Source organism: Arvicanthis niloticus, chromosome 23, assembly GCF_011762505.2.
Source record: "Arvicanthis niloticus isolate mArvNil1 chromosome 23, mArvNil1.pat.X, whole genome shotgun sequence".
Taxonomy (NCBI): Eukaryota; Metazoa; Chordata; class Mammalia; order Rodentia; family Muridae; genus Arvicanthis; species Arvicanthis niloticus.
This window is the reverse complement of record NC_133430.1, coordinates 16295868-16316869: the sequence shown is the minus strand read 5'-3', so window position 1 is coordinate 16316869 and position 21002 is coordinate 16295868. Positions and strand designations below refer to the sequence as shown.

General features: G+C 45.9%; 1 protein-coding gene across 3 annotated transcripts in view; it reads left to right on the top strand.

The window, feature by feature from the left end:
* Slc24a4 (solute carrier family 24 member 4) overlaps nt 1-11499 on the top strand; it is a 135085-nt gene extending 123586 nt beyond the window's left edge. For all 3 annotated transcript variants that reach the window (XM_076921360.1, XM_076921361.1, XM_076921362.1), the window contains 4 exons: nt 4773-4887; nt 8749-8861; nt 9305-9370; nt 10708-11499. In XM_076921360.1, the coding sequence (XP_076777475.1) occupies nt 4773-4887; nt 8749-8861; nt 9305-9370; nt 10708-10860 (447 nt within the window). In that variant the 3' untranslated portion in view covers nt 10861-11499. The remainder of the gene's footprint in view (nt 1-4772; nt 4888-8748; nt 8862-9304; nt 9371-10707) is intronic.
* Nucleotides 11500-21002: the final 9503 nt, after the last annotated feature.

Genomic DNA, 21002 nt, shown 5'->3' with positions numbered 1-21002 from the left:
AGCCAAGGTGAGCCCCTCTGTGAAGTTGGGGTGACCACCATTGCCTCTCAAGGCTGTTGGCCTACTGTTAGACACCCTCCTTCCCATGCAGCCACCATCTCATTTCCCTTCTCCCCAACCCTGTGTGTGCAGAGCATAGTTGTTAGGGTCCTGAATAGCACGAGGAACAGTTTTCGTGGGTTTTTTTTGGAGGGGAGGGTCTTGTTTTTCTGTGTTGGTATGGGAAAAGAGCTTGAAATAGTTTCTACCCACACCCCTAGAAAAAGACACCTCTCAAAGACGATAACAGCTGTGCCCTGAAAAGATTGAATCTCATATCTTATTTCCCTGTGTAGAATGGGAAGCAGCCATCTTTATGTTTTAAAGGGACCGGTGATGTTTCTTAATAAACCATGTTCCCAAAACATGACAAGTTAAAAAAAAAAAAAAAAAAAAAAAAAAGGAGTACATTGCAATTTGAGTAGGGACGGGGATTAAAGAACTTGTGAGATTCTTCTCTCATTACGGAAAATGGAGTCAGTACTGTTCGATGAGCTCTCGGTGGCAATGAGGTGGGACACTCCCACCTCCAGTATCTTCATTTACAAATCCCAATTCTGTTTAAAAGGCCAGAGTCCTAGCCCAGGTTAGACTTGGGGGGCATGAGAGACACCCTGCTAGGCCAGTCTGACCTGTGGGATGGCTTTGAATGTTGATGGCCTTGGTTTAGGGACCTAGAACTCTCCTGAGGGTGAGAGTGGGTGAAAAGAGAGTGTCTCTGAGCTCACCTCGATCTCTAAGGTGTGCCTGCCCTGGTGGTCCATGCTTATTTCTGTGATGACCTAATGAGGCTCCTGGGAGAAGTGAAACACAACTGGGGATACTGGAGAACAAAGAGAAACTCAGAGCATGGCTCTGCTTCCTGTTCAAAGTCTGTGCATCTGGAGGCTTGGAGTACGGGGTTTGAGTTCAAGGTAGAAAAAAAAAAAGCCCACGTGATATCCCTGACCCCTGACCCCTGAGCCTTGACCCCTAACCCTGGAGCGTGTGGGCATACCCACAAATTGTACGGCTCATCTGTTCCTCTACCCTGCTACTTCTTAGTCATCTGGTTTAGTGGTTTTAAAAGACGAGACAGTTCTAGGAACCCCATGGTAGCCCAGTTACTACTTTTAAGATGTCTAGCGTCACCTGGATTCATCAAAACTCATCGTCACAGCTAGTGGTTTGTGTGGGCTTGGTGATGATGGATCCTGTCCCTGTGTCCCTCCCCTTCCAAGGCCAGGGCATGTTAGCAGATTGTATTGTCTGATAAAATGAGGTGTATTTGTCCCCACTCAAAAGCAGGAGTACCTGGCAGTGTGTAGGACCCACCCTCAGTATGGGCAATATGTTCAAACTCATCTGAAGTTCTTCCCCCAGGGCTCTTTCTGTAATGCACACATGCTGTCTGAGCCTGGCACTTGGGAAGCACCTTTTGTCTAGAGCTCTCAGAACTGTTCTTGTGTTCTTGTCCCCATAGAATGCAAACAAACGATTGAAACAAGAGCATGTGGCACTGGCCAGGTACTCACATTACACTTCCTTGTTTCATCCTTGCCACTGAGCCCATGAGAGAGCAGAGCCTTAGGGAAGCAAGCCTGATTGTCCAGAGTCATACAGCAGTAGCTGGGACTGGGAACATTAACTGGTTCTAGTTTTATTTCTGTTGCTGTGAAAAAAAATATACCTGGACTAGAAAGCAACCTAAAGGAACTTAAGACCACATCACATCCACACTCAAGAATAGAGAGAGAAGTAAATACATAAATGCTTAGTACTCAACTCACTTTCTTTACTCTTCTATGGTTCAGGACCCAACCTAGGGAATGGTGCTGCCCATAGTGGGCTGGGTCTTCCCTTATCATTTAACAGTTAAGCAATCCCCTACAGACAATTCCCAAAGCCAACTTCATCTAGACAATTCCTCATTGATACTATCTTTCTGGGTGATTATAAGGTTGCCTTTATAAGGTTGCCTTAGGTTTTTTTTTCTTTCTTTTTTGCTATAATGAAAAACTATGACCAAAAGAACTTAGAAAGGAAAGAGTTTATTTAGCTTACACTTCCACATCACTGTTCATCATTGAAGGATATCAGGACACGAACTCAAACTGGACAGGAACTCAAACGGGGCAGAAACCTAGAGGCAGGAGCTGATGCAGAGGCCATAGAGGAGTGTTATTTCCTGGCTAGTTCTTTATAACTTGCTCAGCCTGCTTTCTTCTAGAACTCAGAAACACCAGCCCATGGATGGCACCACCCACACTGGGCTGGGTCCTCTCCTATCAATCACTAATTAAGAAAATGCTCTATAGCTGGATCTTATGGAGGCATTTTCTCAATTGAGGTTTCTTCCTTTTTGATCATTCTAACTTGTGTCAAACTGACAAAGCTAGCCATCGCAGCTGACATGTGATCAGTTCTGAGGGCCACCACTTTTGATGATCTCTAAAAAGAGGCAAACTGCAGCAAAAGGATAAACCAGCGTGGCCCAGATGCCTCCAGGGCTTTCTGTCTGTCTGTCTGCCCAAACTCTGCAGCCAAGGGCTCCAGCCAGCTCTCAAGCGTCATTGTCTCAAACACTGTCAACTGAGTGACTGCATTCAAGATCTTGAGAAGCCCTTGATGCAGCAGATTTGGGTCTTGGAGTTTCTCCTAAGGAAATAAAAAGATGTCAGTTCAGAGACTGACATACAAACACATTGATGGAGAGGAGCATCTGGCTGGGAGTCCATGCTCCAAGGCTGAGTAGCTGGAATACATGGACATCTGTACTTAACCTCTCTGGTTCTCATATGACATAATAATGGTGTCCTTCTCATCAGAGGACAATAAATAATAGAGTGGTAGGATTACGAAAATAAGATACCTTTGTAGAGTGTCTGGTATACAGTAAAGTCCTCGATAGAGAGCCGACAAGAAGCCATCAAAATATCTGTTAGTGAGGAATTAGTTAGAAGGCACAGGCAGTGCAGTGAAAGCTAAGCATTAGTTTAAAACTTGCTTAGATGAGAGTTGTGAGTGGAGAGTTATTCATGGTTTATTATTACATGAAACAAACAGTTATAAAACAAATAGTGGTAATATGATCTGAGCCCTCCCTTTTTTTTTTTTCCTAATACTCCCAAACCAAGATCGAGGATACACAGACATTTTCAAATGTGGTTCCCAGCTCAGGGCACTAAACCTGAATGCAAGTTATCAGGCCTCCTGTTGGGACTCTGGGGGAAGACCTGGTGACATGGCTCTAATTAGCCCTCCAAAAACTGTCTATGTTCTCAAGGGTGAGACCCACCGGCAGATGGAATATGTTAATAGCAGTTGTCGATGGCTCTTAAAAACTGGTAGTTAACTGTTCTTTTTATTTATTTATTTTATTTTTTATTGGTTACTTTATTTACTTACATTTCAAATGTTTTCCCTTTCTCCATTTCCCCTCCACAAACCCCCTATCTCATCCCCACCTTCCCCCTGCCCCTATGAGGGTGCTACCCACCCACTCCCACCTCACCACCCTAGCATCTCCCTACACTGGGGCATCAAGCCTCTCCACAGGACCAAGGGCCTTCCGTCCCATTGATGCCCAACAAGGCCATCCTCTGCTACATATGCAGCTGGAGCCATGGGTTCCTCTGTGTGCATGTACTCTCTGGTTGGTGGTTTAGTCCCTGGGAGCTGGGGGGGCGGGTGTCTGGTTGGTTGATATTATTGTTCTTCCTATGGGGTTGCAATCCCTTTCAGCTCCTTCAGTTCTTCCCCTAACTCTTCCATTGGGGTCTCTATGTTCAGTCCAATGGTTGGCTGTGAGCATCCATGTCTGTATTGCTCAGGCTCTGGCAGAGCCTCTCAGGGGACAGCTATATCAGGGCTCCTGTCAGCAAGTGCTTCTTGGCATCAGCAATAGTGTCATTTAATTTTATTTTTTAAAAAGTTTAATGTAGGACTGGAGAGAGATCTCAGTGGCTAAGAACACTGACTGGTTGGTCTTCCTGAGGACCCAGGTTCAGTTACCATCACAAGCATCTGTAACTCCAGTTCTAGGGGATCTGATGCTTCTGGCCTCCTTGGGTACTCCATGATGTGGTTCACACACATGCACAAACTCTCATACACGATAGATAGGTAGATAGATAGATAGATAGATAGATAGATAGATAGATAGATAGATAGATAGAACAACAATCTTTAAGAAAGTGTTAAAGCAATAAGCAGATACTGTATGATGCTGGTGCCAGAACATAAAAGATTTCCTTGCTGAGGGTGGTTGCACACACCTTTAATCCCAGCACTTGGGAGGAAGAGACAGGAGTGTCTTTATGAGTTCAAGGCTGACCTTGTCTACAAAGCTCCAAGCTAGCCAAGACTACATAGTAAAATTCTGTCTCAAAAAAAAAAGTTTTTCTTAAGGGGCTGAGGCTGTGGCTCAGCTGGCAGAGCGCTCAGCTGGCGTGCATAAAAGCCAGGCTTCAGTCCCCAGTACCACATAAGCTAGGTGTGGTGCTGCATGCCTGTAATCCCATCATTTAGGTGGTGGATAGAGGCAGGAAGACTCAGAGTTCAAGGACACCCTTGGCTACATAGCAAGTTCAAGGTCAGCCTGGGCTATATGGGACCCACCTCCAAAAAAAAGTCTCCAGATTTTTCTCCTAATCATAACAATATCACATTTAATTTAGCACACAAGGTAGGGAGTTTCCAGGGTTGTTACATTCTAAGTTGACCCTGAACCCTGACTCTGGCCTCTTCTGCAGGTGACTATTATTGGATACACACTTGGGATCCCTGACGTCATCATGGGCATCACCTTCCTAGCGGCAGGCACAAGTGTTCCAGACTGCATGGCCAGCTTAATCGTGGCAAGACAAGGTATGGGTTGAACCTCAGACCCCAGCAACCCCTGGCAAGCTCCCTGTCTCCGCTGGCCAAGTTATGGCTCTTATGACTAACAGTTGTCAAGTCCTGCTCTGAAGGAGACGGGGGCTTCCAGAATTCATCATCTGTTAGATCCCTTGCGGTAAGACCACTCACTCTTGGTGTGTGACATGGACATGGACAAATGTCTGTCCACCCCATACAGGGCGCTGATGACATTATTTGTAATAATAAGAAAATTATTCCATTCAAATCTAGATTGGGGAACCAGAGAGTTTATTAGCATTACTTACAGAGTATGGGCGGGGGAGGGGCCACTTACAGGAACGTGGGTACCCAAACCTCTCTGCATCGCTATGAGTCCTACTCCACCATGGATGATGACCTCATGAAAGCTGCATCATGGAACCCACCGACCACTCCCTCCTGCATCCTAGCTGCACAGGCTCTGGTGGGGAGGGGGATGCTAGAGCCAATAGGTTTTGTGCAACTGGGAGGCAGGAGGGAGTAGTGGGTAGACTCCCAGGTAAAGGTCTGATGATCCTCATCCTTCACCTGCTTAGGAGAGTCAACAGACCCATTCCCTCCACCACAGGCCCACCTGGCAATGCACTGCCCTCATTCCGTCACCATGACTACAGGGCCTGGGTTATCTCTGCTCCTTGATGGATATGGGATGATCTTGGTATGCCCAGAAGAAAATGCCGTACTACAACAAATACTGAAATGGACTTCATTTAGGTCTTTCAAAGTGCTTTCCTACGTGGTTGTTTTAAAGGAGACATGTCCTAAGGTTACAGTATGGGATGTATGGGACGTATGAGCCTCCACCTAGAAGTCATACAGCAAATGAGCTGAGTATAGTCATTAGTGACTCTTGTGATGCTGTGACCAAAGTGTTCCACGCAGCAGAAACTGCAGGCCACACAACATGGCACTGGGCGTGGATGGTAATGAGTGTCCACGTGGTGGTGGATCAGGAACTAGAGGCTGGAAGTCATGGCCTAGGTTCAGAACTTAGGCTCCACTTCCCAATGGCTCCACAACGTGTCTAAACAGTGCCACCATCTGAGGAACAAGTGATCAGAACATGAGCCTGTTGGAAACATGTTAGGTTCAAGCCAGAGCAAGTGAGAGCCATTTGTCATTTGTTATGGCATATCTGACTTGGGCAGATATCTTGGGATTCCCAGACACTGGCTCTGTCTGTTCTCCTGAATTCCAGAAGATGCAAAGTGTTTTGCTTTGTGTATGGATTTCCTTTGGGGTTTAGGAAGTGACCCAGGGTGACTCACAGGCCTCGATGACAAACCAAAGACTGCTAAACCCAGCCTTTCTACCAAGGAGACAGCATCCCAGAGTGGGATAGAGCAGGTTTTCCTGGGAGGCAAGAATTTGAAAGTCCGTGGGAGGGGAAGGTCGAAGAGCAAGGCTAACCTCAGGAGACAGAAGAGGGCAGTGACAGGGAGAAGGGTTGGCTCTGCAGATGAAGGCACTTTCCTCCAGGAGATTCAATGGCTGAGAAGACGTGAAGAGAAGGCAGTGTGAGAGCGTGTTGGGGGATAGATAGACAAGTGCCTGACAGAGAGAATTAGAGGTCACTGGAAGCAACAGCTGAGAGGAATGGAATTTACTTGGGTGATCTTTGACCTTTCCAGGGCGGCTCCACACAATTGAACTTACCTTACCGGAAGTTTGAAACCAGGGTCCAGTGCCTGTGGGGCCTACTCACTGTTCACATTCCTGCTTGATTCTGTGTGAGCAGCAGCTCTCTGGCTTGCTTGGCCTGTAGCTGTGCCCCTCCAGGCTCTGTTTCTGCTGTTACGGGCTGTGTGTCCCTCTGTGTTTCTGCAGCCAAACTTCCTTCTTACAAGAACAGCTGGATTAGAGCCCCCTTACTTCAATATAACTATTTATTGGCATCTGTTAAAATTCTAAACTCAGTCACAGACAGAGGCTCCTGGTGGACATGAATTGGAGGCAGGGTGGGGACAGCTTCTTGCACAATACAGTGAGTGAGAAGAAAGCTGAGGGACATGGGGGCCTCTCAGACATTCGGTCATATGAGTCACACAGTCCACAGTACACAGGTAACAGTCACCCCTGAGTAAGACTAAGGAAAGACAAGGCAAAAGGATGTTTGGCTTAGACACAAGCAGAAAGTAATGCAGTTCTCGATGCCTCAGGGTTTGGGTGGTCCCAGTGGGTTCAATGAAGGGTCTTATTTAGGAACAGGGACAAGCAGGGTTCTATAGGGGGACACTAACTGTGTGAAGCAGGGGATCACACATGTGCTCTGACAGGAGCTTCTGTAGCAGGCCTCCTTCCTGACTCCCTACAGCTGAAAGCATGGCCTGGCAGGTATTGACTGAGGCACTCACAATGATATATCCAGACCCTCAGACCCCACACAGCCATGCTCAGTCAGGATCTGCTTGTTACAAAAACCCCAGGTGACAGGTGAACTCCTTAAGGTGTGACTCACACTTTCCTAAGGCTCCTCAAAGAGTCACCTGTCTTCCCAGCTACCTGTGCAGCTCAGACAGTTGCCCTGAGAAGCCCTCAACCCTTCCTCTCCAAATTCCGACATCTTTAGCCTATCCTCACCAGGCACAAGTAGCTGGTCCCAAGCAATCACTGCATATTCCTTCATGGTGCTTGAGGCTGGGAGCCTGGTAGACCAGAGTCATGGCGATCCAGACCTCAGAGCCCTAAGCTGCCAAGATCCTAATGTTTTTCACACCAGGGAGGAAGAGGCATGCACTGGGGGTCATCAGCGGACAGCAATGAGGACACAGGAGGAAAGGTCTGGCTCACTGGAGGATAGTGAAGATGCAGGTCTGGTCCTGGATGGGCTTCTGATGGCTGTCACAGCTACCCAAGTGATGTTATGTTTGTAGACACTCATGTTTCAAGGTCGGGCCTTCTGCCCACATTTGTGGGTGCCAGATTACGTCAGAGTTCCGCCAACATGAGTATTTTCTTAAAAGTTGTTCTAATTCTTCAAGAGAGGAAATGCCTCGGTTGTATGATCAACAGGGTCTTGGGCAAGAAGGAGAATGAACTCCTTCTCAAGAAGCTCAAGAGAAAGGTCACCTTTCTGAAACCACCAGAACATAAGATTTGATGCTCTGTGGACCCAGATAAGGTCATGGATGCCACTGTCTAGGCACAAATATGTATCATGGCTTTGTAGAAAGGATACAGGATCAACATTCTGAGGCTGAGCCTCTAGCCAAGTGTTAGCCCTTGGTCACCTGCCACATGAGAGTGGTGGCCCCACCCAAACCCAGCAAAGCTGAGAGAACTAAAGGAAGCAGAGCCAGCAGTAGGCCTTTGAGAATGGCAGCTGTCAAATCTGATGGGAAAATAACGAAGGAGCCTGTGTTGGCAGGGGGACTTAAATAGTATTTATACCTCACATTCCTGAAGGCTAGAAAATGAAGGTCAAGTCATGGGCAGGGCTGGCACCTTCTAGCAGCTGTGAGGGAGAATCCTTTTCCTCTCCCAACTCTACTTGGCCACCTTTGTGCTTGCATGGTTTTCTCCTTTTCCTAGGACTCTAGGACCAGGGCTCAGCCTAATGCCTTCATTGTAACCCCATTACCTCTGAATAAGGCCACATCTGAAGTGCTGGTGTGGAGTCAGGACATCTACATACAGATCCCACCCACAAAAGGAACCTTTAGGTCCCATGAGAAAAGGGAATCTTGGACCACACAGAAATTTTACAAGCATAGAGCCTGCGAAGGACTCCCCCTTCTTTTGAAGAGCCCTAATAGAGGGGTTCAGAGAGGGAATGAGGGTTTGCTGAGACCCACTCCTGATGGAAGGAATGTATTACTTATTCCCCAGGACTTGGAGACATGGCAGTCTCTAACACCATCGGCAGCAACGTGTTTGACATCCTGGTGGGGCTTGGCATCCCGTGGGGCCTGCAGACCATGGTTATTAATTATGGATCCACAGTAAGTCCTGCCACTTCCTGAAGAAGGGCATAGGTATCTTTCAGAGGGAGGAACGAGACTCTCAGTTCCAACCTGGAGTTCTGAGGAGATGTGCTATCCTTTGTCCTTTGCATCCACTTTCTTCGATGGCTTCTACAACAGCCTAGTCTACAGGAGGAAACTCATGCTTACTACACACTCCTCAGTGTCTCTTCCTCTTGCATAAGCCCACTGGCACCTGTCCCCATCCTGGGCCACTTCCTGATGAACTGAGTACAGACTTGCACCCATGGTTCCCCATTTGTCATAAGGCTCTGGCCATCCTGCATGCATCAGCAGGAGCCCTGTTTCCCAAAGGAGAGAATGAATACTCTGAAGGTGGGGCTTTTATTCTGAAGGTGGGGCTTTTAGAATAAACTGGCCGATCAACTCAGAGATTTGTGCCTGTGTGTTTCACTTTCCAGGTGAAGATCAACAGCCGGGGTCTGGTCTATTCCGTGGTGCTGCTGCTGGGCTCTGTCGCTCTCACTGTGAGTTTTGAACGTTTCCAAACGGGAGCACCATGCACACTTCATTTCATCCAGCTCAGCCTGGCTGGGCACATCTCCCTATTGCTTTCCCTCCAGAGTGAGGGGCAAGCCAAGGACATGTATATACTTAAAGATACCCCCTAAATTTATTTATTATTATTATTATTTTGCCAAGAGCAAATTCAGCCCCATGGTACTTCATCCTGAGCAAGGAAGATGTCACCAGAGGACCTGGGCAATGACCTTGGTCAGTTAAGGCCTGACCAAGGACCTGAGTTTGAGTCCCAGAACCCATGTAATCAAAAGAAGGGGTCATAGTGGCTCACAGTTGTAATTTCATCTTAGGGAAAGCAGAAACAGGCAAGTCTTTAGGGACTGGACATCCATCCTAGCCAAACTAGAATGTTCCAGGTTCAGTGAGAGACTCTATCTCAAAAAGAAGGTGAATAACATGTGAGGAATGACAGCCATGAGTATCCTCTGGCCACTACACATACCCACATGCATGTACACATGCACCCACACGTGTGCACACACACCAAAAATATCACTAAGTTTGTCATGTCACACAATTACATTTCAATCCTTTCTGACTAGTCCAGGGAGAGAGAAATTCTCCACACTTGCTAAACTGACAAATGGGGGACATGACAGTCCTCAGGATGACGTGTAATGACAATAAGGTCCTCCTTTCTCTCATGCACAGACCTTTGCTGTGCATTTTATAACCATGGCATTTTATTTAATCCTCACCTGATGAGGAAGATATTATTAGTTCCATTTTGCAGAAGAACTCAAGGCTCAGACATTAAGCAAAATTAAGGTTTGAGATCAGGTTGTTCTGTCCTTACAGAGCTCTCTCTTCTGTGAAGGCAGCTGTGGTCCAGCCCAGGGAAGCTTTGATTCAGGACTAAGAGCTAAGGCAGTGCAGATGGGGGTAGCTTGTTCTCCCAACATATGTAAAACAAAGTGAGGCTCCAAGCAGAAGTTTACCCAGAATGGCTCAAATGAGCTTGGGAAATCTGCTGAAGAGAAAGATTATGATGCCAAGTTCTGAGGCAAAGGGGAAGATCTGATTTCCTTAGGAAGGGCCATGGTAAGAACATGTTGCACCCTGAGGAAGTGACCTGTCTCTTAAAGGAGGGCCATTGAATGAGAGTGGCTACTGTAGATTCAACCATGTCATAGGACAAGTCTCAGAGTCCAGTCTTAATTGGACCAGAATCTTGTCTACATAATAGAAAGAGTTCTACAGTCCACACTGTTATTGTTTGGTAAAAATGTCCTTTGGGTCTCTCAGACCCACCCAGCCTAGCTCTCCCTCTATTTCCTACCAGGTCCTTGGCATCCACCTCAACAAATGGCGCCTGGACCGGAAGCTGGGTATCTACGTGCTGGTCCTCTATGCCGTCTTCCTGTGCTTCTCCATAATGATAGAGTTTAATGTCTTTACCTTCGTCAACTTGCCCATGTGCAGAGAAGACGACTAAAGCTGAACCATTGCCCAGGAAACTGCTGTGGCCACCACAATGCTGGCGTCCTCTCTCTTTCTCCACACAGGTCTCTACTGCCTTGGCAGCCACTGTCAATTCTTTCATGAGCTGTAAGGAAGGGCCACCATGGTCTTTGTCTGGTCATAGACCAGGCTGATGGGCATCTGTCCCTGCATGACAGGGCCCAGCCATTATTTGAGGAGCTCCACAGACTCTTGGCTACCAGCTGCAGGGATGCATCGTGTCTCTTCTCTCTTGCACACTTTAGTCAAAAGGACTTCTGTGTGCTGTTTGTCTTTCTGTTACATGGGCAGCCTCAGAAATGAGTCAGTCAGTGAACACGAGGTGTCCTAGGTGAGTGCAAAGTAGGGCCAGAGGCAAGTGTCACCTCTGGGCCTGGAGAAAGCAGACTATGTCACCATGACTCTGCTGGGAACACTGGAAACTTGGAAGAGACAAGGCATCAACCTGTAGGGGCTTTCAACCACTGCAGTTATAGGAAAAAATAGGAAGAGTGGAAACGTAGTTTCCCAATAGAAGAGAGAAAAGCAAGCAAATACTGTTAACCTTTTTATTGACACATTCAGAAACTGAGCAATGAAATATTAAAAATAAAACATCACATATAGATCATCATACTTGAAGAATATCATTCCACACAAAAGGATCATTAACAGGGAGCAAAAAGGGGACCCTCAGAGAAAAATTAGCCCTCTGTGTGCCATCCCATGCTGGCTCCGAGACCGTTTGGTTTGGAATATAGAAAAGGTGGAAGACCACCCAGAAACAGGTGCTAACCCAGAGACACAGTGGGGAATGTAGTCACAGCTACACATTTCAGACCTTAGGATGCCATGCCCTGTCCTATCAGGTTTGTAACGTCTCTGTTAATGATCTGCTACAAAACTATCCCATTGAAAGACACAATGTTTATGTTGTTTATATGCCCAAGCAATTGCAGAAGTGATGGTTAAGGACAAAAAAGAGCATCAACAAATCACTCTCTCTGGTTAGCTGAAGCCAAGTATGAAAAATGTACCTTAGATTTTTAGAGCTAAGTCTTTTCAACTTCAGAGTTTGCTACAACGAGCAAGGCCAGGGATGGGAGATGGACTCAAACATAAGAAAATATGAAACAATGTTTGACTGCTTTGTAGCTCTGAAATTGCTGCTTAATGGATTCATGACTATAAACCATCCCTGGGTTCTAATGGAAAAGCACAAATTAATTTTATATAGTGAGGTTTTTATTTTTTTAATGTTTCTATTGCAAAAGTCTATCAGATCTGATGCACTTTGAATACTGAGATATTTTGCACAGTAGAAGGCATGGGGATGACCTAGGGTAATGAGAGAATGGGTTTTTAGTGATTTTAATCTTGGTGGCTATGGTAAATCCAGCAGCCCAGTCCTTCTGGGCCCATGGTGGAATCTGTAGCTATGTTCTCTGGATTTCAAGGGACAAAGCATTCAAGCTTGTGTTCCGTAAGTTCCCTTAGCAGAACTGCATTGAGACCTTGCTCCCATTACCAGCCTTCTGTTCGCAGTTCATGTCAGTATTAGTAGCTCGACTAAGTCAAGGCTTTGCTTTTTGTCTATCTGGATAAGGTTGGTGGTCTTCAGAGTACAACAATGTAACTTTCCTTAAAAAGAATAGCTAATAAGCTGAGGGAAGGAGCCTAAAGGTGCCTCAGTGTAAATTCAGTGCAAGAGGCTTCAGAGTTGATCTACTCCCTAGTAGCTCATACACCATACACACACACACACACACACACACACACACACACACACACACACACACACACTTTCACAGACGCATGCTAGCTCTGAGTGCTTCTGTCTCCCCTTAGAGCCTTCTAACTTCTTTGTAGTGTAAGCATGGGTTATTCTCTTTTTGTCAGCAATTGATATCAAGTGACACTAGTTTAGCTTCAGAATGTAGCAGAGCTGAGGCTCAAAGTGCCCATCACCCCTCCTGCTCTAGGTGGTGCACCAGATTGGCTAGCCTGGCACGGTGGCATGATTTGCTCTGAGTTGGGGGTGTGAATCTTACTTCTTGGGTCAAAACCCCATGGAATATTTAATTTACCCAGAAATTTTTCAAATCACATTCTAGTACCTGCCTTTGTTGAATGCCCCTGTTTTGTTTTTTTTTTTTTCCTGAAAAAGACCAAACACTATTTTTTAGATGTTAAGGCCCAGTCTGCAGTGTCTGAGGGCCTGCACTATGTTTTGAGTCTCTGCATCTTCAAGTAGCTTTCAGAGAACATCCCTGCAGCCTCCCTCTACCCCTCAGAATCTTCTGAAAGCTACATAGTGTCTCACAACTGCAGTTAGAAACTGAAAGTTATGTTTTCAGTATGACGGGCACAGCTCTTGCTAGTTTTCTTTGAATTTAAATGTGCCAATGATCCTCGAAGGCTCTGGGCATCTCTCATATCTAAGAAACTACAGGTTGAAAATGTAAATTTCTCTGGTTTTAACTAAATATTTTTCCTCATGAGTTTAAGGAGTCATTTGATAATATAGGCCTTCATTTTTAAAAACATGCTTCCATTAGTATACAGGATTGCTTTTGTTGTTTTATCCCCAAAGCTAAATTAGCATGGTGTAATTACTTCTGCTACAAAAAGAAAAAAAAAAAAAACAGTTAAAAAATAAACTTAGCTTTTCTCTTCAGAGGCAGAAAATAAGAGCAAATGCCACGTTCACATGGAAAGTGTCTTCCTCTCTCCTGGTCTCTCCTCTCTGGATCCTTTGTAGAACTGAGGCAGGGGGCGGGGCGGGGTGGGTGGCAGCCTGTGGACAGAGAGAGAAAGTGAGCATTAGATCCTTCCTCCTGGGGAAAGCAGGAGAGAAGTCCGGCACAGCACTGGAGGCTGCTCTCTGGGGCCTTCCCGTTCCCTGGGTGTGAAATTGGGCTGCTCTTGTCCTATACTAGATCAGTGGCCTCCTAGTCCTCCTTGGCAGTGAGTAGCTGACACTTTTCAACCCACCAAGCCACTAATACCCACCTACACACTATCCCAACCCTGCCTGGGCCCCTGGGGGAAGTTTGGTTCTCTCTCTTCCCCACCTGCCTTACCCTCCCTTGTAATTTACCTTTGTAAGTTGCGTGGGAAAGGTGGCTGTGCTCTCGGTAGATGTTTAAGGGACAGAGAATTTGCTGCTTAGAGTTAAAGTCACCAGAATATTACATTCATCAGCCAGGTTTTAAATACATGCCAGAGGCGCTCTGATGTCTCCCAACACAATATCCACAGGAATCGTCCTTCTCTAGAGGCAGTGAGCAGATGTATCTAAGACTCCTAGGGGTAGCTTGGATACCATGGTGTGTCCATAGAAACTTAAAAAAAAAGTTTCAGAAATTCTGGTTAACTGGAGTGACAGTAAGACCTGATTGCTACCAGCTGACTACCTAAGACCCTGCCTCCCTGAGCCCAGCTCTGTCCCCATGTAGACTCAATCAGAAGGCACCTGCTTTCTCCAGATATGAACACTACACCTTGATTCTCCTGTCTCTGCAGCTCGGCACAACCCATGAGCCCATCAATGGTCATCCCCCACTAGACTTTCTCAAAGTCTAGAAAAGGGCTTCCTCCTGTTTTCTGGACAACTCTCCCACTGTCAGTTATATGGGCCCAGGAGAGAGACTTTCATGGGTTCTACCCACAGGGCACAGGTGTGTCCCAGTGTTTGGCTTCTCTGAACCATACCATTTATAAAGTTCACATACATGAACCATGCAATCATGTTACATATATATATATATATGCATATGTATGTATATATTTCCCACACCCCAAATCTCATAATGTTTCAAGTTTACAAGTTGGTATGGGGCCGTGTGTTGGACACTCCTGATGGTTACTTTTTGATAAAAGCAGCCTAAACCTGGTGGGTGCTGCCTTTGTGATTTGCTTCATGTCTGATTTGGGAAGACGTTCCTTCACCAAATGCATGCCTTCTTGCAGTTGGGGAAAGGGACACTTTTCTTCTCTGCTACCCAGGAGGGGTTATCATTTTAGGGAAGCCAGTTGAGTGGTCTAGGAGCTTTGGTTACCCTATAGAGGGGTTAAGCATTATAGCTTTTCAACTATTTTTGCATTCCAGTTTCCATGCACCTAGGCTAAGTCCTCAAATACCTTCACACACACCCACATACCCACACATGCACTGCTAGGGAGCCGGGCTCTGCTTTAACCCTGTGTTTCTAATCTACCGTGTAGTTTTCTATCCAGGTGACCAAGTTGTCTAACTTCCTCCCACTCCCCTGGGCAATGTCTAGTCTGCCCTGGTGTAGTCCTGGGGACTCTGGGAAGCATCTAAGAGTTAAAACAGTCGGTTTCTGAGAAGGTCAAGGCTGCAGCTGTGTGCTTTTCTATCTGTTACATTTACAGGGCTGGGGCTGCCTACTCCTTGTCAAAAGCCCCAAGATAGAGGCCAGCAGGACCCACATCTCTTCCCACGGGATTGCCATAAGTCAAACAGTGGCTGCTTAGGCGCCATTCTGGTCTTGGCTTTTCCATCCATGAATTCAAGAAAATCCCCAATCCTAGAGAGAATACAGGCCTTCCCTACTCTACTCTTAGGAAACAAGTTTGTTGTTGCTGCTGCTGTTAGCTATTAATAGAAGTGACCATGTAACCTTTGGTTTGGCATGATCGACTTTTGTCTACTAAGGGTCCAAGACAACATTCACCCCTCATCACTCTAGAATTCCCAACAGGGAAGTTTGGGGCTTCATTCTAGAGGAAACACAGACCTCTTCCAACAGGAGGCCTTTGCTCCTCCTGAACGTGACGGAGACAAGTTCACTCTGTTCCTTGAGTGAAGTGTTCTGTGGTTAGTTCTGGCTGCAGGTGTCCAGCCTCACCTTGAGCTGCTACCCTCTGAGCTGTGGACCCTGGGACTGTGCTCTGCCTTTTCCCACCTGACCTACACCAGGTTTACTTGGGGCCCCCCCGGCAGTTAGAACTGTGGCTAAGCCACTGTGGCTGACTCTTGGGGATCTGCAGTCTGTGGAGGGTTGGCTGCTAGTCTGTGAGGCTGGATGTGCCATTCAGAGCACTCAGTCCTGGCAGGGTATCCTCCCCCATGTCTCCAAAGTCCTTCTTGATTTCTGACACAAAGGCAACTTTGATTACACAGAGGCAGAGGCAACAGAAGGCCAGCCAGCTGCACGAGATCCAGGGGCAAGGTAGGGCTGCCAAGGCAAGCTGGGCCTGAGGAGACCAGGGACATCCAAGATGCCAAGGGCCAGGCCTGGGCACAGTTTCCTCAGGAGGGGTTGGACGTTTTCTCAACACAGCCTTGATTTATCAAGTCACGGGCAGATGGAAACAGAGGAGTCTTGAATCTTGAAAGAGCCTCCTTAAAAACACTCCAAACCAAGAACTTCTGAGGCCATCCAGACACCACCCAGTGCCCACAGGACATCTGTAGCACACTGGGCTGAGCGCCGCCGCCATCTTTGTTCATTCTCTCTACCAGGCAGAGCAGGAGCACGGGGTTGGAAAGCTGTAAATAATAAATATATTTATGCCGCTATTTATTTTTTCAATAACTGTGACCTCCTGCACTGTGAATGCTCTGTGATATGAGATTCTTAGTTTAATAAAACTGTCATTAAATTTGAATGAATTGATATTATTGGTTCCTAAACACTGGCATGAGTTAACTTCTATTATGCAGAAAAGCACTCTAGAGTAATATATGAAACTAAACCTTTATAAGAAACCTAGCAGTCGGTGTTGTGACACAATATATGAAAACCATGAGCATTGCCAACACAGTAAACAAGCACTGGTCACCCTCCTGATAGACATTTCCTCCCACATTTTCATAGATATGGATGTGATTTTTTTTTTTTTTTTGAAAGAATTACGCTGGAATAATAGCCATTGGCCATTGGAAGCCATTTTTATTTGCCTATTGAGACGCAAATAAACTTCAGAAAGAGGACGAGAAGTTGGAGCTTTTAATTACAAAGGTTGGAGATGAGTAAACGACGTTGAATTTAATATTATACAGATTGATCAAGCTTCACTGGGCTGAGTCCTGGCGGCCCCGCCCTCTCCTCGTGGGAGCTTTCGGTCTTACTATGTCCCAGACACACACTTTAAAAGGTTTCAGCTTAGTCGTTACGATCTTGATATTTGTGTGTGTGTGTGTGTGTGTGTGTGTGTGTGTGTGTGTGTGTGTGTGTTGCACATGTGCATGGACACATTTGGTTGTTCACGTGTGCAGTTGGAGATGAGATTGGCATCAGGTACCATCTCCTATTGGGCTCCCGACCTTGTCTTTTGAGGCAGTATCTCTCCCTGAAAACAGCACTGTTCTATGACTGAGTATATGTCATACCACAGAAATGCTTTTTAAAATACTGGGGCAGGGGACACACCACACGCCACAATGCCTATGTGTGGGTAAGAAGACAACTTGTGGGAGTCAGTTAGTTCCTTCCACCATGTGGATCCCAAGGATGGAACTCGAGTTGCCAGTCTTGGCAGCAAGTACTTCGACATGCTGAACCATCACGCTGGCCCCGCAGAGGCACTTACATGGATGTGTTTGTTGTTGCTATTATTCACAACAGCAACAAGTGGAATTAGCCCATATGTTCATCAAACAAAAAAAAAATGAATGGATAAAGAAGATGGCATATAGAAAGTAGAGTTTCAGGCACAAAAATATTAAGATATAAATTTTTCAGGAAAATGGGTAGAACTGTGTAATATTACATGAAATTACAAAGATTAAAAAAAGAAACACTGTATGTCCTCTCTCATACATCTTAGCTTCTCATTTATTTTATTTTTATTTATTTATTTATTTTAGACAGGGTCTCTTCATGATTCTGGTTGTCCTGGAACTCCCTATGTAGACCAGGCTGGCCTCGAACTCAAATAGATCTGCCTGCCTCTTCTTCCAAAGTGCTGAGATGGGATTAAAAGCATGGCCCACCTCAGCTTCTGATTTTTCTATATATTGTATTTATGTGGGATGAGTATATGTAGGAGCCTGGAAACTAGAAAGGGGCCTCTGAGAGGGGGGACGGGGGTTGAGGACATGGGGGAGGGTTAGAGCACCTGTGGAAAGAGGAATTCGGGGGGGGGTGAAAGGGTAAAGTGGGGGAGAGGAGAGGAGGAGTAGGGAACAGTTATCCAAAATAAAGTATATATGAAAATTCCATAATGGAACCTGTAACTCTGTGTGCTAACTAAATAAGACGGGCTGAAGAGACTCAGCAGTTGCTGCTCTTGTGGAGGATCTGGGTTCAATTCCCAGCATGGACGTGGAAGTTAACAATCATCTGTGACTCCAGTTCATTGGCTGTGATGCCCCTTTGTGACCTCTGAGTTCCCCAGGCAAGCATGTCGTACACAGACATACATACAAGCAAAAACACTCATACACACAATACAAGTAACTAAAAAAAAAAAAAAATTAACAAAAAAAGTAAGAAAGTGAATGAAGAGGAGCTGTTTCTGATACTGCTCCTGGGCGGGCCGTTAACTGCCTCTTCCAAACTCCTACAAGCTTTGGGGATGGGCACCTCCATACTCACCTCTCGGAAGACATTGGCCCGGGAAGTTTAAGGAATTTGCCAAGGCTACACTGTGGGGAAAAAAAGAGCTGAGCCTGGAACCCTGTCATCGGAAACAGAAAGAGTTGCCGTCTCCTAGCACCCAGACATCCTTAACAGCACCCCGGGTGAGACCCCATTTGAGGACGCCCTTTCTTGAAATCCCAGGGCCCTCAACTGAGATAAAAGCAGAAGTGTGGGCTGAGACCATGGCCTGATGACCCACCAGCTGAGACCAGATGAGCCTTCATCCTGTCCAGCGTGCTGTCAGTCAGTTTCACAGGAGAGTCCCAGGACACCAGTGACTCCTAGAGAAAGGATATATATTTTCTCCCAAGGGAGAAGTGAGATGGCCACTAATCAATTCCAAAGAGTGAGAAAGAAACAATCACTACCTCCCACAAGCAGTTCAGGAGCAGCCGATTCTGATAATACACTAGGCTCCCTGTTCCCGTGTCCTGGCCTCTGGGGGAAAAGATTGTAAGAGAGGCTACTAATTCCAGAAGTTCCCACTCTGGGCACTCAAGCTTTTGCAAGCTGTAACTTGTTTTTCTCTCCTCATTAGCTAAAGATGGAGCTAAGGTCCTGGTTCTAGGTCTTTCCATATGCTAGCTCATCCCCTGAAGATGCCCTTTCATTATATCCTCCATGTAAAATTCTACTCTAAACTGCCTGCCTATAATCTCAAGGATTGTAGGGAGGCCAAGGTAGGGGGATTGTGAGTTCCAGTTTAGCATGGGGGAAATAGGGAGACTCTGCCTTAACAAACAAAATAAACAAAAAGCCTACTCTGGGAAACCCCTGTCCTCCCCCACCCCCAGTCCTGGCACACACACTGTGACTGAACCAGGGTGAGACTTTGCTTTTTGTTCATGAAGATAAGGAAGTTCATTACACTCTGTGATGCCAGCACTCAGCATCCTTCTAGGCTGCTCTGGCTCCCTCACAGTCCAAAATGGCTGCCTGACTTTATTTTGACTGCAACCTCAGCAGCAACCTCAAGTCAAACCAACCAGTTGAGCTGCTTCCAAATTTTTAGCCTAGCAAGGGCTGATGCCTCATATCTTATAGTGCTTGGATAGCTGGGGGGAACAAGACCTCAAACTTTAGGCCAAATTGACACCATAGCAACACCCTGTCTCAAAAATAAATAGATAGATAGATAGATAGATAGATAGATAGATAGATAGATAGATAGATCCTGGTCAATAAAAATATATTTAATGGTGGGAAAATATTATTTTAGCTGTTATGTTTTGAGGTAATTTTTTATCTATCAGTGTTAACTAATTAATTATATATACAATGTATATACTAACTATATATACAATGTTTCCATCATGTATTCCTGATCTCCTAACCCAGGAATATATGAATACATGAGAAAGGGCTAAAGATTGCCTACACAAGGTCTGAGGGAGGAGAAAGGAACCTTGTCTCATGTGTCCTGCCCTGTACCAGCATTAATGACACAGCCCAGAACTGCGTAGACAATGCCCAGGCCAGCATTCACAGACTTCTCCTTTAGGACTGCCACTCAGGTAAAGAGAGTTCCTTGACTTCCTCACAGAAAAGAATGTTGGAATGAGCCAGTATTAAGTAAAGCTGAAGTTTATTAAAAACAGAAAGAAAAAAAAAAAAACCCACAGAAAGATCAGGGCACAACAAGAGCACAGATGTGGTATCTCAAATAAGGGTGGCCTTTAGAAGTCCTAGTGGTGACTGTATACAGGATTTTAGACACTTGGAAGGTCGTTGCTTAAACGGTTTTTAAGGGACTCTCCGTTATTTATATTTATGTATTTACTTATTTATTTTGGTAAAGTTATAAGGTGGCTCCCGAGGTGCTACAGATGAGACTAGAATCTGATAAGGTAAAACCAGGAGCCATTAGGCTTACAAAAAGGCTTAGACTGCACCCTTTTACTGTAAACTGGGGATATTCCTAGAAAATGGCAGGTTTACAGATGGGAAGGGAAAAATAGCCTTAAGGAAAGTTAATCATGTTGAAATTTTGATTCTCAGCTGGCAAGAGGCTTCAGTCAGACTTCAGCCAAGTTACTTTCCCTTTCCATGTCGCCAGAATTTTCCATCTTTGTCTCCTGACTCCCTTTCCTCAACCTGGGCACACAGTAGGACTGCAATGCCTGGCTCACAGTGGGAACTCTGCTCTCCAGGGATGAGCATGACCGCCTGGCTTGCCTTTGGGCAAGCGAGGCAGTTTGGAGATGCTGAGTGGCTTAATGTGTAACCATTGGCCTCTTGTCAAAAATGTAACAGCTTCCCAGAGGTCACTGTTGCAAATTCTCTTTCCATCCCCTCATTTTCAGGGCTGCCAAGAGGAAGGCCCAGCTGGCCCAGCAGGCAAGAGCGAGCCTGCCTGAGCCTGGAACCAGCAGCTAGTGTTCAGGGCTGAGTCAGTCAAGGTTCCTCCTTCTCCTCTGTGACTATCCTGTATTGACAGGAGGGGCAAGAAAATGATCTTGCAGAAAAATGATTCTTTGTACTTAACATTTTTAAACCACATTGTAAGTAACTTGATTGAGAAAGG